The sequence below is a fragment of the Daphnia pulex genome, chromosome 5 (assembly GCF_021134715.1).
Source record: "Daphnia pulex isolate KAP4 chromosome 5, ASM2113471v1".
Taxonomy (NCBI): Eukaryota; Metazoa; Arthropoda; class Branchiopoda; order Diplostraca; family Daphniidae; genus Daphnia; species Daphnia pulex.
Window position 1 is genome coordinate 1,587,701 of NC_060021.1, and position 14,070 is coordinate 1,601,770.

General features: G+C 37.1%; 1 protein-coding gene, 1 long non-coding RNA gene and 5 other non-coding genes across 7 annotated transcripts in view; 2 read left to right on the forward strand and 5 right to left on the reverse strand.

Annotated features, from left to right (window-relative positions):
• Positions 1-882, forward strand: part of LOC124193399 (cell wall protein DAN4-like) — a 37,315-nt gene extending 36,433 nt beyond the window's left edge. The window contains exon 5 of the mRNA XM_046587183.1: positions 826-882. Within this exon, the coding sequence (XP_046443139.1) occupies positions 826-873 (48 nt within the window). The 3' untranslated portion in view covers positions 874-882. The remainder of the gene's footprint in view (positions 1-825) is intronic.
• A 372-nt stretch (positions 883-1,254) lies between these two features.
• LOC124193299 lies at positions 1,255-2,180 on the reverse strand. The gene is made up of 2 exons (XR_006874146.1): positions 1,716-2,180; positions 1,255-1,548 (listed from the first exon to the last, which is right to left on the reverse strand). It is a non-coding gene; the product is annotated as an uncharacterized LOC124193299 (long non-coding RNA).
• Positions 2,181-3,260: 1,080 nt separating this feature from the next.
• Trnae-uuc lies at positions 3,261-3,332 on the reverse strand. Its single transcript has one exon. It is a non-coding gene; the product is annotated as a tRNA-Glu (tRNA).
• Positions 3,333-3,340: 8 nt separating this feature from the next.
• On the reverse strand, positions 3,341-3,413 carry Trnaf-gaa. The gene has a single exon. It is a non-coding gene; the product is annotated as a tRNA-Phe (tRNA).
• A 6,370-nt stretch (positions 3,414-9,783) lies between these two features.
• Trnac-gca lies at positions 9,784-9,855 on the forward strand. Its single transcript has one exon. It is a non-coding gene; the product is annotated as a tRNA-Cys (tRNA).
• A 915-nt stretch (positions 9,856-10,770) lies between these two features.
• Trnae-uuc lies at positions 10,771-10,842 on the reverse strand. The gene has a single exon. It is a non-coding gene; the product is annotated as a tRNA-Glu (tRNA).
• Positions 10,843-10,850: 8 nt separating this feature from the next.
• On the reverse strand, positions 10,851-10,923 carry Trnaf-gaa. The gene has a single exon. It is a non-coding gene; the product is annotated as a tRNA-Phe (tRNA).
• Between the last annotated feature and the right edge of the window lie 3,147 nt (positions 10,924-14,070).

Below are 14,070 nucleotides of genomic sequence, written 5' to 3' on the forward strand. Positions count from 1 at the left end.
CCCTCAAATTGTCAAATTTCGAAAAAAAAAAACAAATTTTAACATGAAATATCTCCTGAGCGACAGGGAATATTTGACTTCTGAAAACACAGCCGAGTCCAGAGTAAAAAACTGAATAGGTCCGTATTTTTCCAGATTTTTACGTCCCATAGCGAAATGGGAAAAAATGGGGGTTCGAGATTTTGGTGTGCTTGAGTGGTGGATTGCTTGTTAAATACGAGATATTCAATAATATACTTTGAATTATTTTTTTTTTTACTTTGATCCCTTTGAATGGGGCGCATTTGCCACACAACGTCGGGGCTATTTGGCGTATATAAAGTTGCATATGACAGTAGTAAAATTATTTGTGTTCGAGTTTTTTCGTTTTTTTGGTCTACTACCATACTTATTTCACCCTTTTTATTGATATTCCGTTGGTGGGTTGCATTATTGGGTTACTTTTTTTATTTCGAGTTTTTACTGTCAGTCAATGGTTTTCCGTAAGAAATACAGGGGCCAAGAGACCCCGCCGGTTTGAGCTATCGACCCCCTATCTGGGGTCAGCTGTCCCTTATTTCTTTAAATCGTAAAATACCAAACATAGAAATTATTTGATCAGTTTAGAAAAAACACCAGTGTAATGGTGAATTATTCTCTTTTTTTAAGACTTGGTGGAACTTAATGCGTTACAAAATAAAAAAAATATAGCTTAAAGAAAAAAAGGAGAGCCAGTCACCCCACTCTCCCCTATGTGCAATTGAAAGAATTATAAATTAATCAAATAATTATTTAAATACAAATAATTCATTCATTCTTTTTTTCCCCCATTTTTGTGTTGGTTAGCTTTCTCCGGCAACTCCTCAAACCGCTGGAGTGCTGGGCGTCAACTAGACTTCGAAGGGAACCTACTTGATTATGACAGCCAATAACGTTTTGAGCAACGTAAATGGGATACAATTGAGCTGCACTTGGCAAGCCATTTGAAAAATTTGAAAAGTACAAATCTCGAAAATGTCTTAATCATATCATTGGAAAGTGAACAAATGTTTTGCGAATAAATGATTATTTTTGCGTAATTCATTTATTGTTCGCTAATTAATTTATTTTTTACGTTATTAATTTATTTTTCATATAATTAATTAATTTTTTGCGTAATTAATTTAAATAATACGCGTAATTAATTACTAGACGATTTTCTATTTATAAATTTTTTTCGTTTTCAATTCATTTACATTCAGAGTCAATATTGACAGACACTATAAGTAGAATCAGTTTTGACTCAGTTATGTACTTGTATTTGTAGTATAGCAAAATATGGTCACATTCATCCGACATTCATGATTCATTGAATTGTTTTTTAAAAGAGGTAATGAAGAAAAATGACGATCAGTGATGACAAACAGGAAAAGCTTAACGATATCGGGTGTGAAGAAGAGCTTCGCACCATCCCCAGGATTGGGTTGTGGCTGCTGTCGTAATCAATTTCCCGGTAATCTTCCGGATTGTCAAAGTCATAGTCGATCAAATCGTCATTTGATGGCATGCCTTTCCCTGATCCAGTTGTCCCTAAAAAAATTAATTCAATAAAAAAAATTATTTAATTTAAAAAATTATTTAATGAAATGTAAAATTATTAATGAAATTATTAAAAAAAAATTAAATGTCGAAAAATTGAGACCGCAGTAGGATTTTCGAAACAATTTTTAAAAAATACGATTGTATGTTAGTTTTACCTTCCGAGTGGTGCAGTCCAACTTGATCTTGTGCTGCGCAAGAAATCCTCCAATTCCAACAAATTGCCAATAGCAAACAGATCCCTAACTTTGACTGAAATTGGCTGTTACTCATCGCGGGGAACTTGTTCAATAACGGGGATCGACGCAATAATGAATAATAATTCAACCACTTGGTGTAGGAGTTAAACGATTTGAAGTGAAAAGTTGCGACTTGCTTAGTAAGTGCGTGCATAACTCCAAAGTCCGTCAAGAGAAATGTGTAAGGCGTTGATTGTCGTGAATGCCTTGACTGTTTGCTCTTCAGGAAATCTGAATTGCGGTTAAGAGCGATAAGGAGGGAATCGAACATCCTGTGATCCTGCGAGAAAAATATAGTTGAAATATTCATTTCTCAAACAGAGCGGAAGTCGGCGGAAGTCGATTGGTTACTCAAACTACGACACAGCTTGTTGTACGGCTTTGTGTGGTTTCCGCTTTTTCAGAAGTTGACTCAGATGTTTTCTGTAGCCAATTTTTTTTTCTTAAGCAACTAGGGATGAGGGGGGGGGGGCTAGTTGGCAGAAGGGGTAAAAGTGGCGTTTTGCTTGTTAGACCCCTTACAAACCAAAATAAATCAAGCCTTTTACACCAAATATGAAAGACAACACCCAGATTGCTCATACAAAATTTCAAAAGTATACGACTTCCCCAACAGGATTTATAGCAAAAAGAAAAAAAACGGCAAAAAGTTTTGTTTGAGCCTCTCAGCACTTTTTATTTTTCTCATAGTATAAAACTCTAAAAGTGTCAGAAAACCCAAGCAAAAAAGAATTAATATTTCTTATTTTTAAAAGAAACCCGACAGTTCTACATTAAAAAGTTATTTAGTTATCAATTTATTTGTTCGAAAAGCACCCTGTGGGGTTAGTTGTCAAAAATTTTGAGGGGCATGTTGCCATACAGATTTCTCACCACATGCTGAGTTGCAAGTTTTCAAAATTCGAACTAGAAATTTTTGAGCAATGCAGAATCGTCAGCAATCAACTTACCCCGTATGTGGGGTCAACTACCAAAATCACCCTTTTCGTACTGCCTACGGCTGAATACAACACTCTTTCGCCCTTAGGGCCTTAACGCGAAATACGAAAAGGGTGATTTTGGTGAGCGTCGTCTACAAATTCATCACAAATTAAGCACCACCCATCAAAAATGACTGAGACCCAGTTTTGAAATGGGAGGCGCTTACTTGAACTTTGAACTAGAAATACGCAAAGTTAGGTTCATTTTAAAAATATTTAAAAAATACCACGAGAATCAGCGTAAAAAACTGATTCTAACCAGGTATGTTTAAAACAAATCGAAATTTCATGCAACGACCCTATTAAAAAATAAATACATAAATAAGACTGGCGTGGTTCGGATACGTGGTTATAGGACTAAAAGATGTGTCAAAGGATGTTGTTTCACCAGAGCATCCCGCCGCGGATGGCGCTAGTATAAAAAATCACGTTTTTGTTTAATTACAATTAAACGTGAAAATCAATCAAATCAAAACAAAATGTTTTCCCATACCGGGAATCGAACCCGAGCCTCTTGGGTGAAAGCCAAGTATCCTAGCCACTAGACCATATGGGATTAACTCTTGCCGAAACCCGGGATCGAACCAGGGACCTTTAGATCTTCAGTCTAACGCTCTCCCAACTGAGCTATTTCGGCATACAGTATATTTATTATTTTGGAATACAGATCGCCTTTAAAAAGAAAAAAGGACAAAACGCAAATATCTCATCGAGGGATCGTCAAAATGTCAGCAAAACAAAAGCAAAATTGCTTTAACTATCTTATAGACCTACGAGTAACCTGAGCCCCGGTCAAATCTGGGGAACTTTTGTCTAGCGTAAAGTCGGATTGTTTTGCTATTCGCTTTTCTGTAGCTTAATCATCTGCCCGTAATAGATTTTATCGTGAGAAATCTGCCCAGTACCTTACTTGAAGATTTCGTCATCACGGCGATGCTATAGACATCTGGTGGTGTTGCTGGTTGTTGCGTCATCAAAGATTGCATCATCACGGCGATGCTATAGACATCTGGTGGTGATTTGCGACTGACCAATCACAGCGTTCTTATTGCGACATGAATAAGCTCCTCCCCCAAATGTCCGTGACAGACACAGGCTCCTCCCCCAAAGGCTTTTGGGGGAGGAGCCTGTTTTGACACATTATCCGTGACATGAATAAGCTCCTCCCCCAAAAGCTTGTTCTTTTATTATATATAGACGAGTAACCTGAGCCCCAGTCAAATCCGGGGAACTTTGGTCTTTTATTATATATATGGATTGGCGTGAATGGGTTAGGGTATGTGTAGTCTAGGTTCGGTACTGACGAAATATCGTGACGAAAATTTTTCATTAAAAAAACACGACACTGACGCACAACAATAAATTTCATTTGAAAGTGAATCGGTTTAATAGACGAAATTAGGTTATTGGTTATAGCGCTGGCATGAAAATTATCATGGTTCAAGTCTCATTAAAGATTTACTTTTTTTAAGAATAAAAATTGTGTTTTGACCTATGCCCTTTGTTAACCATGACTGAAACAAGTCAAAATTTCGCGAGAAAATTTTTTTTTTAGAAAATTTCAGAGAAAAATCAGAGAATTTACAGAAAAAAACCTTAGGTGGCCATGCGTGAAAATCTATACACTAAAAATTTTTCCGCCGGAGGCAATTCGTGAATATCCTCTATCATGCAAATTTATCGCCAGTGGCAATGTTTGAATATCCTCTATACTGCAAATTTACCGCACGAGGCAATACGTTAAAACCTCACGTTGGTAATTTTACCGCCGTAGGCAATTGCACTTTTGCAAAGTTTGCATAAACAATGAGACTGTTGGTATAGTCTGAATTACTCGAGAAACAATAACAGGAGATTAAACGATAAAATGAGACCAACAGCCATTAAGTAACGGGCAGGATGAGAATGACGGACAGGGTGTTAACGGGCAACAAAAATTAAATCGCTGTAGTAAGTCAAAAAGAAAATTTGCAGCAACACACAATGATGCCACGACGACCAATCATCAACAAATAACACAAATAACTGCCCCTAACTTTGCCGATGCATGCGGCGGCCGCGGAGTGGATGCGCGGCTGAAGAGCGGTTTCCGCGTTGCATAGGTAACGTTGCCAAGTTATATTGTATTTTTTTACCCCAAACACTGTAGGCCCAAGGCAGATGAATAACAAGGAGGAAATTTTTGGCGCGGGCCTACGCAGGGGGCCCTTGACCGAAGTTGCAAATCACTTACGAAATAAGAATATGCCGATACAAGCAGCTGTAACGCATAACTCACAAAGCAGATGCAACGTTGCCAACCAAAATTTCTTTTTCAGGTATGACATTGAATGGTCAAGGAAAGTCTTTAGCCAAAAGTCCGAATTAGAACTAGGCCAACTAAGGACCGGCCTCAGAAGGGCTAAAATTTACTAGGTTGTGTCGTATCGTATCGATATACGTTGTTGCATAGGCAACGTTACCAAGCTAGAATATATTTTATTTACCCCAGACACTGTTTTATCAAGGTAGGTTATTGACAAGAGTGAATTTTTTTTATAATTGACATTGAAAACTTACGTTAGTACTGCACTAATAAGTGTAACCTCTTAAGCAGAAACAACGTTACAAGGAAATTGTTTTTCATGTTAAAGACTGATTGCTCAAGGAAACTTATTTTTTTTTTATCCCTGAGGTATAGTTATATACGAAGGTCCTTAACAATTAGGGTGTGGAGTATAGAGGGTAGGGTAGTAGTAGCTAGTAGTGAAATTCAGAGGGTTTAATGTCTATTATGTTTTTGCATATACCTTTCTTCCCTGAATGACCAAATTCGAACCCCGAACCATACGAGTGGCAGCCCGGATTTCTGACCATTAGACCAACATTGACATGAATATATAAGGGAAAGCGTGGGCCGGTTGGTGTGTAGGGGAGAGGGGGATAGTTGGCAGGGTCACTTTTTGTGAATTTATTTGAATTTTTTGACCACACGTTTTGCAAATTGAATGATTGAATCAGATTCAGATTTCAATTCTCTATGAATTGATCGTATTTTTTTACAATGTTCATTTACACGAAATTGTTAAATTGAGAAAAACTGCAAAAAAAAAGTCTGCCAACTTGCCCCACCTACGGGGTAAGTTGTTAAGTGACGATTCTCCATTGCTCCAAAATTTCTAGGTCGAATTTTGAAAACTTGCAACTCAGCATCTCGTCAGAAATCTGTATGCCAACATGCCCCTCAACATTTCTGCCAACTAACCCCACAGGGTGCTTTTCGAACAAATAAATTGATAACTAAATAACTTTTTAATGTAGAAATGTCGGGTTTATTCTAAAAATAAGACAAATATTAATTCTTGTTTGCTTAGGTTTTCTGACTTTCTTAGATTTTTATACTATGAGAAAAATGAAAAGTGCTGAGAGGCCCAAAAAAACTTTTTGCCGTTTTTTTTTCTTTTTGCTATAACTCCTGTTGGGGAAGTCGTATACTTTTGAAATTTTGTATGAGCAATCTGGATGTTGTCTTTCATATTTGGTGTAAAAGGCTTGATTTGTTTTGGCTGTAAGGGGTCTAACTAGCAAAATTCCAACTTACCCCAACTGCCAACTAGCCCCCCTCTCCCCTACTGTGTAACTATTCCTTTCTGGGAAAGAAAGGTGGACGAAAGTGGACCGTTTACGTGAACGTTAGCAAGTATTAGGTGATTCTTTTTTGTTTAATTAATGGAAAAGTGCAAGATTTTCTAAAATTCGTGATAGCGTCGAACAACCTGCTCAAGTGGTTTCCCGCAATGTTTAAGTAGATGTTTTAGTTTCTGTAAGAAATTTTCAAAGGGAAAAGCTCAGAAATTATCTACACAACCGAATTTTAAAACATCAACCGGTAGATGAACTTACGACTTCCTTAATACCCGAGATATATAAACGTAAGAAATGAAGTCCTAATTGTTTTTCTAAATCTTCGCAATCAGTTTATTCATGCATAATCTGTATTGTTAAAAAATTTAACGGGTTATGTAATTTGGACAGTTTGCAGACAAACAAAGAATGGGATCCATTGCATAACAATTAAGATCGTGGCATTAAGACGTTTATGTGAATTTCAAAGAAAGCCAACCACACAAGGAGAAAGGCTTATTGCTGGAGGCAAGATCGTTCGGGATTTTTTTCAAGTAGCAAGTACCTTGGTCACCAAATGGGTAAACTTGGTAGTTGAAAGCGTTGCAGCCTCCGTGGTCGGTACACTGCTTAAAGCACTCGACCTGTGTCACTTTGTCGACCTTCCCAATGTCGTAATCTATGAATTCGCAATCGTATGTCCATTTGATGCCGTCGTTGCCGATTTGCCAATTGCGTGCCTCTACCGACATTGTAGAATCAATAACGACAGAATGACCAACTCGACAAAAACTTTCTCGATTTTGTGTGACACCATCGTGTTTCGCCTGATGTGTAATGCTAAATTACAACAACACATGAAAAAATAATTATTGAGCTATATGTGGTAAATAGTTTTAGTTTATGTTTTGTCTTGAATAAAAAAGTGATTCATTTACATTAGCAATTGTCACTATATAAACTACACAAAAGTTTAAAACATTTTAAAAAATCGCATGAAATCATATATGCAACTATATTAAATACTGTTGTTTATCAATTGATAGGATTCCTAATTTCCTATCATTATCACATAGTTTTATTACTTTAAAATGTGTATTCATTTTTAACAATTATTTCCTTTATTTCATAAGAAATTAATTTTTAATACTATTAAAAGACTTTTTGAGTTTTAACTGACTTGATGTGGAAATAATAAGTTGCTAGAAATGAATTTTAACTTTTTATTGAGTTACCTTATTCAACAGGATAGTTGGCCTTCGTTGGAAGCAATGGTGATTCTACGTGTGTAGAAGACAATTTATACTTGTATGAATGTAAGATGGGCGGGACTCGAGTAGGAAGAGTCGATTCCTAATGGCTGATTTTTCTCATTATTTCACAAAAGCCCTTCTATATTCGTCCTTCGTGTGCAGCGCTTTTTTTACCGTTTTAAGGTGATTTCAAAATAAGTTCCTCCAGGCAAAAAATGAAAAAAACCTGTCGAAAACACGTTACATTACTCTGTATTTTTATGTTCGAATTTTTGCCTTACTATCCTTTTCTCGATCGCTTGACGAAGAATAAGAATAACAAGTTGTTCTTGTATGCAGTTCCGATACAACATGTTTTTCCAAACATATCTGAACTGGTAAAAAGATTGAATTGAGGTCTTACTTAAAACCAAAACAAATATACTAGGCAACCTTTTTATGTCCCATAATTTCTATTGACATGCTCGACGATGTGGCGCATGTAGGATAATTTATTTGAGATTTCTTGACCGCAAATGTTTTACAGCAATACACTCGGCAAGAACTAGCTTCAATCGAAGTAATTTTGATGCTCTACTCTGAAAAACGTGAATAAGTAATGAAAGGAAAATGCAACGAACAATATTAAATGAAAAATATTTTTGAAATTAAGTTTTTGTGAGTCATAATGCATTTGGAATTAATGAAATTATTTATCAAAATGAACATCGTAGAAGAAAGTCCCTCTCCCACTAACAAAAATGTATTGAATTGATATGAAAATTTGCTAAGCCATTACGAAACAACGCATTATTGCCTTTTTTGGCTTTCATACTGCGCAATATCCGCATCTTAATAACTTTTTACTCCGACTTTGTTTTTTTTTAATGCAGGGTTGTGTTCATATGTTTTCAAATTGACATATTCATTAGGCCTATATTATAAAAAATCCTAACACCCTTTCTTTAAAAAATCCGCATATTTTTGTGGTGGAACCAAATTATATGCAACCAGGTAGTTTTCTCAAAAGTGACAATGGCTTAATTGCCATTGCAATAAGAAAAACTTGAAAGCATTTAAATCTCAATTTTATGATCTTTGTCGATCAGAGATTGGATCACGTTGCCATTTTTAAGCTATCGAACTGTTCTCAACTAGACTGGATTTTCTCTCTCAAACAGGAAAAAAGAAGAATAAGTCGTTGCTAAAGCACGAAACACGTCTTCGGTTAGTTTGCGCTCTACATTTGGATTTTTTTTGCAACATAAAAAGGGGTGGGATAATATAAAAATTATGATACGGCCTCCATCGTTTTGTGTTTTTACAGAATCCTGACATGTCTATGCGTGAAAACCTCTGTCGTGCAAATTTACCGCCGGAGGCTATGCGTGAAAACCCTCTACCCTGCAAATATATCGCCGGAGGCCATTGCGTTCTTGCAAAAAGATTGGGCAACCAAATTAGTTGTCGGTGTAGTGACTATGGCTTTACAATCGTGTGGCAAAGATGGGTGGTTCAAGTCCACCGCCCACCAACATCGTTTATCGTGAACACGAGTACTATGACGATGGCTATGGAGGACACGGAAGGAATTACGGCGGCCGACACCACCAACATCATCATCACTCTCATGAAGTGTATTAGAATAATTATACGTCACAATGCCTGCTTTGTTCACATATAGGCTATATAGCCGTTAAACCTGCAGCAAGTATATAGAGCATCCATCTGTTGATTTCAGTTGCGACCAACTCGATTCTCACATTGAAACTATGCGAATATGTGCGCTCAAAAAATAAACCAACAATTTCAATGTTTTCTTATTGGTTGGCTGTTTAAACTAAATTATAAAACTGAAATTTGAAATTAACTTTTTAGTAATAATATGGAGGGTATAGCTCAGTGGTAGAGCATTCGACTGCAGATCGAAATGTCCCAGTTCAAACCTGGGTGCCCCCTATGATATAACTCATTCAACTGGATAATGACGTAAGATTTGAGCGCAAGAAAAAAATGAAATATAGTAGCATGTTTTTTTAAACTGATAATTAAATTGCAATTATATTTTAATTCATTGCAGCTATGAGGGCGAAATGTCACCATCGAGAAATCGTTGTTCATATAATCTCATTATCTCAGTATTTGAAAAGGAACTCCCGCGTCGGTTAACACGGGAGTATAGCTCAGTGGTAGAGCATTCGACTGCAGATCGAGAGGTCCCTAGTTCAAACCTGGGTGCTCCCTGATGATTTCATATTATATTATATTTGATAATCCTAATAGTCTATTTTATGTAATCAAAAAAATATGAAATTATCTATGTTTTTGTCTTGTTTTGATGAAATCATGTGACGTCGGCTCATCTTAACATATTTGCGCGATGGTATAGCGTTAGTTATGTTGCTGAACGGACATGTTATTTGAATCTGATTATCAAAACAGCGAATAGGGTCGTTGCATGAAATTTCGATTTGTTTTAAACATACCTGGTTATCATCAGTTTTTTACGCTGATTCTCGTGGTATTTTTTAAATATTTTAAAATGAACCTAACTTTGTTTATTTCTAGTTCAAAGTTCAAATAAGCGCCTCCCATTTCAAAACTGGGTCTCAGCCATTTTTGATGGGCGGTGCTTAATTTGTGATGAATTTGTAGACGAAACTCACCAAAATCACCCTTTTCGTACTGCCTACGGCTGAATACAACCCTCTTTCGCCCTTAGGGCCTTAAGGCGAAATACGAAAAGGGTGATTTTGGTGAGTGTCGTCTACAAATTCATCACAAATTAAGCACCACCCATCAAAAATGGCTGAGACCCAGTTTTGAAATGGGAGGCGCTTACTTGAACTTTGAACTAGAAATACGCAAAGTTAGGTTCATTTTAAAAATATTTAAAAAATACCACGAGAATCAGCGTAAAAAACTGATTCTAACCAGGTATGTTTAAAACAAATCGAAATTTCATGCAACGACCCTATTAAAAAATAAATACATAAATAAGACTGGCGTGGTTCGGATACGTGGTTATAGGACTAAAAGATGTGTCAAAGGATGTTGTTTCACCAGAGCATCCCGCCGCGGATGGCGCTAGTATAAAAAATCACGTTTTTGTTTAATTACAATTAAACGTGAAAATCAATCAAATCAAACCAAAATGTTTTCCCATACCGGGAATCGAACCCGAGCCTCTTGGGTGAAAGCCAAGTATCCTAGCCACTAGACCATATGGGATTAACTCTTGCCTAAACCCGGGATCGAACCAGGGATCTTTAGATCTTCAGTCTAACGCTCTCCCAACTGAGCTATTTCGGCATACAGTATATTTATTATTTTGGAATACAGATCGCCTTTAAAAAGAAAAAAGGACAAAACGCAAATATCTCATCGAGGGATCGTCAAAATGTCAGCAAAACAAAAGCAAAATTGCTTTAACTATCTTATAGACCTACGAGTAACCTGAGCCCCGGTCAAATCTGGGGAACTTTTGTCTAGCGTAAAGTCGGATTGTTTTGCTATTCGCTTTTCTGTAGCTTAATCATCTGCCCGTAATAGATTTTATCGTGAGAAATCTGCCCAGTACCTTACTTGAAGATTTCGTCATCACGGCGATGCTATAGACATCTGGTGGTGTTGCTGGTTGTTGCGTCATCAAAGATTGCATCATCACGGCGATGCTATAGACATCTGGTGGTGATTTTCGACTGACCAATCACAGCGTTCTTATTGCGACATGAATAAGCTCCTCCCCCAAATGTCCGTGACAGACACAGGCTCCTCCCCCAAAGGCTTTTGGGGGAGGAGCCTGTTTTGACACATTATCCGTGACATGAATAAGCTCCTCCCCCAAAAGCTTGTTCTTTTATTATATATAGACGAGTAACCTGAGCCCCAGTCAAATCCGGGGAACTTTGGTCTTTTATTATATATATGGATTGGCGTGAATGGGTTAGGGTATGTGTAGTCTAGGTTCGGTACTGACGAAATATCGTGACGAAAATTTTTCATTAAAAAAACACGACACTGACGCACAACAATAAATTTCATTTGAAAGTGAATCGGTTTAATAGACGAAATTAGGTTATTGGTTATAGCGCTGGCATGAAAATTATCATGTTTCAAGTCTCATTAAAGATTTACTTTTTTTAAGAATAAAAATTGTGTTTTGACCTATGCCCTTTGTTAACCATGACTGAAACAAGTCAAAATTTCGCGAGAAAATTTTTTTTTTAGAAAATTTCAGAGAAAAATCAGAGAATTTACAGAAAAAAACCTTAGGTGGCCATGCGTGAAAATCTATACACTAAAAATTTTTCCGCCGGAGGCAATTCGTGAATATCCTCTATCATGCAAATTTATCGCCAGTGGCAATGTTTGAATATCCTCTATACTGCAAATTTACCGCACGAGGCAATACGTTAAAACCTCACGTTGGTAATTTTACCGCCGTAGGCAATTGCACTTTTGCAAAGTTTGCATAAACAATGAGACTGTTGGTATAGTCTGAATTACTCGAGAAACAATAACAGGAGATTAAACGATAAAATGAGACCAACAGCCATTAAGTAACGGGCAGGATGAGAATGACGGACAGGGTGTTAACGGGCAACAAAAATTAAATCGCTGTAGTAAGTCAAAAAGAAAATTTGCAGCAACACACAATGATGCCACGACGACCAATCATCAACAAATAACACAAATAACTGCCCCTAACTTTGCCGATGCATGCGGCGGCCGCGGAGTGGATGCGCGGCTGAAGAGCGGTTTCCGCGTTGCATAGGTAACGTTGCCAAGTTATATTGTATTTTTTTACCCCAAACACTGTAGGCCCAAGGCAGATGAATAACAAGGAGGAAATTTTTGGCGCGGGCCTACGCAGGGGGCCCTTGACCGAAGTTGCAAATCACTTACGAAATAAGAATATGCCGATACAAGCAGCTGTAACGCATAACTCACAAAGCAGATGCAACGTTGCCAACCAAAATTTCTTTTTCAGGTATGACATTGAATGGTCAAGGAAAGTCTTTAGCCAAAAGTCCGAATTAGAACTAGGCCAACTAAGGACCGGCCTCAGAAGGGCTAAAATTTACTAGGTTGTGTCGTATCGTATCGATATACGTTGTTGCATAGGCAACGTTACCAAGCTAGAATATATTTTATTTACCCCAGACACTGTTTTATCAAGGTAGGTTATTGACAAGAGTGAATTTTTTTTATAATTGACATTGAAAACTTACGTTAGTACTGCACTAATAAGTGTAACCTCTTAAGCAGAAACAACGTTACAAGGAAATTGTTTTTCATGTTAAAGACTGATTGCTCAAGGAAACTTATTTTTTTTTTATCCCTGAGGTATAGTTATATACGAAGGTCCTTAACAATTAGGGTGTGGAGTATAGAGGGTAGGGTAGTAGTAGCTAGTAGTGAAATTCAGAGGGTTTAATGTCTATTATGTTTTTGCATATACCTTTCTTCCCTGAATGACCAAATTCGAACCCCGAACCATACGAGTGGCAGCCCGGATTTCTGACCATTAGACCAACATTGACATGAATATATAAGGGAAAGCGTGGGCCGGTTGGTGTGTAGGGGAGAGGGGGATAGTTGGCAGGGTCACTTTTTGTGAATTTATTTGAATTTTTTGACCACACGTTTTGCAAATTGAATGATTGAATCAGATTCAGATTTCAATTCTCTATGAATTGATCGTATTTTTTTACAATGTTCATTTACACGAAATTGTTAAATTGAGAAAAACTGCAAAAAAAAAGTCTGCCAACTTGCCCCACCTACGGGGTAAGTTGTTAAGTGACGATTCTCCATTGCTCCAAAATTTCTAGGTCGAATTTTGAAAACTTGCAACTCAGCATCTCGTCAGAAATCTGTATGCCAACATGCCCCTCAACATTTCTGCCAACTAACCCCACAGGGTGCTTTTCGAACAAATAAATTGATAACTAAATAACTTCTTAATGTAGAAATGTCGGGTTTATTCTAAAAATAAGACAAATATTAATTCTTGTTTGCTTAGGTTTTCTGACTTTCTTAGATTTTTATACTATGAGAAAAATGAAAAGTGCTGAGAGGCCCAAAAAAAACTTTTTGCCGTTTTTTTTTCTTTTTGCTATAACTCCTGTTGGGGAAGTCGTATACTTTTGAAATTTTGTATGAGCAATCTGGATGTTGTCTTTCATATTTGGTGTAAAAGGCTTGATTTGTTTTTGGCTGTAAGGGGTCTAACTAGCAAAATTCCAACTTACCCCAACTGCCAACTAGCCCCCCTCTCCCCTACTGTGTAACTATTCCTTTCTGGGAAAGAAAGGTGGACGAAAGTGGACCGTTTACGTGAACGTTAGCAAGTATTAGGTGATTCTTTTTTGTTTAATTAATGGAAAAGTGCAAGATTTTTTAAAATTCGTGATAGCGTCGAACAACCTGCTCAAGTGGTTTCCCGCAATGTTT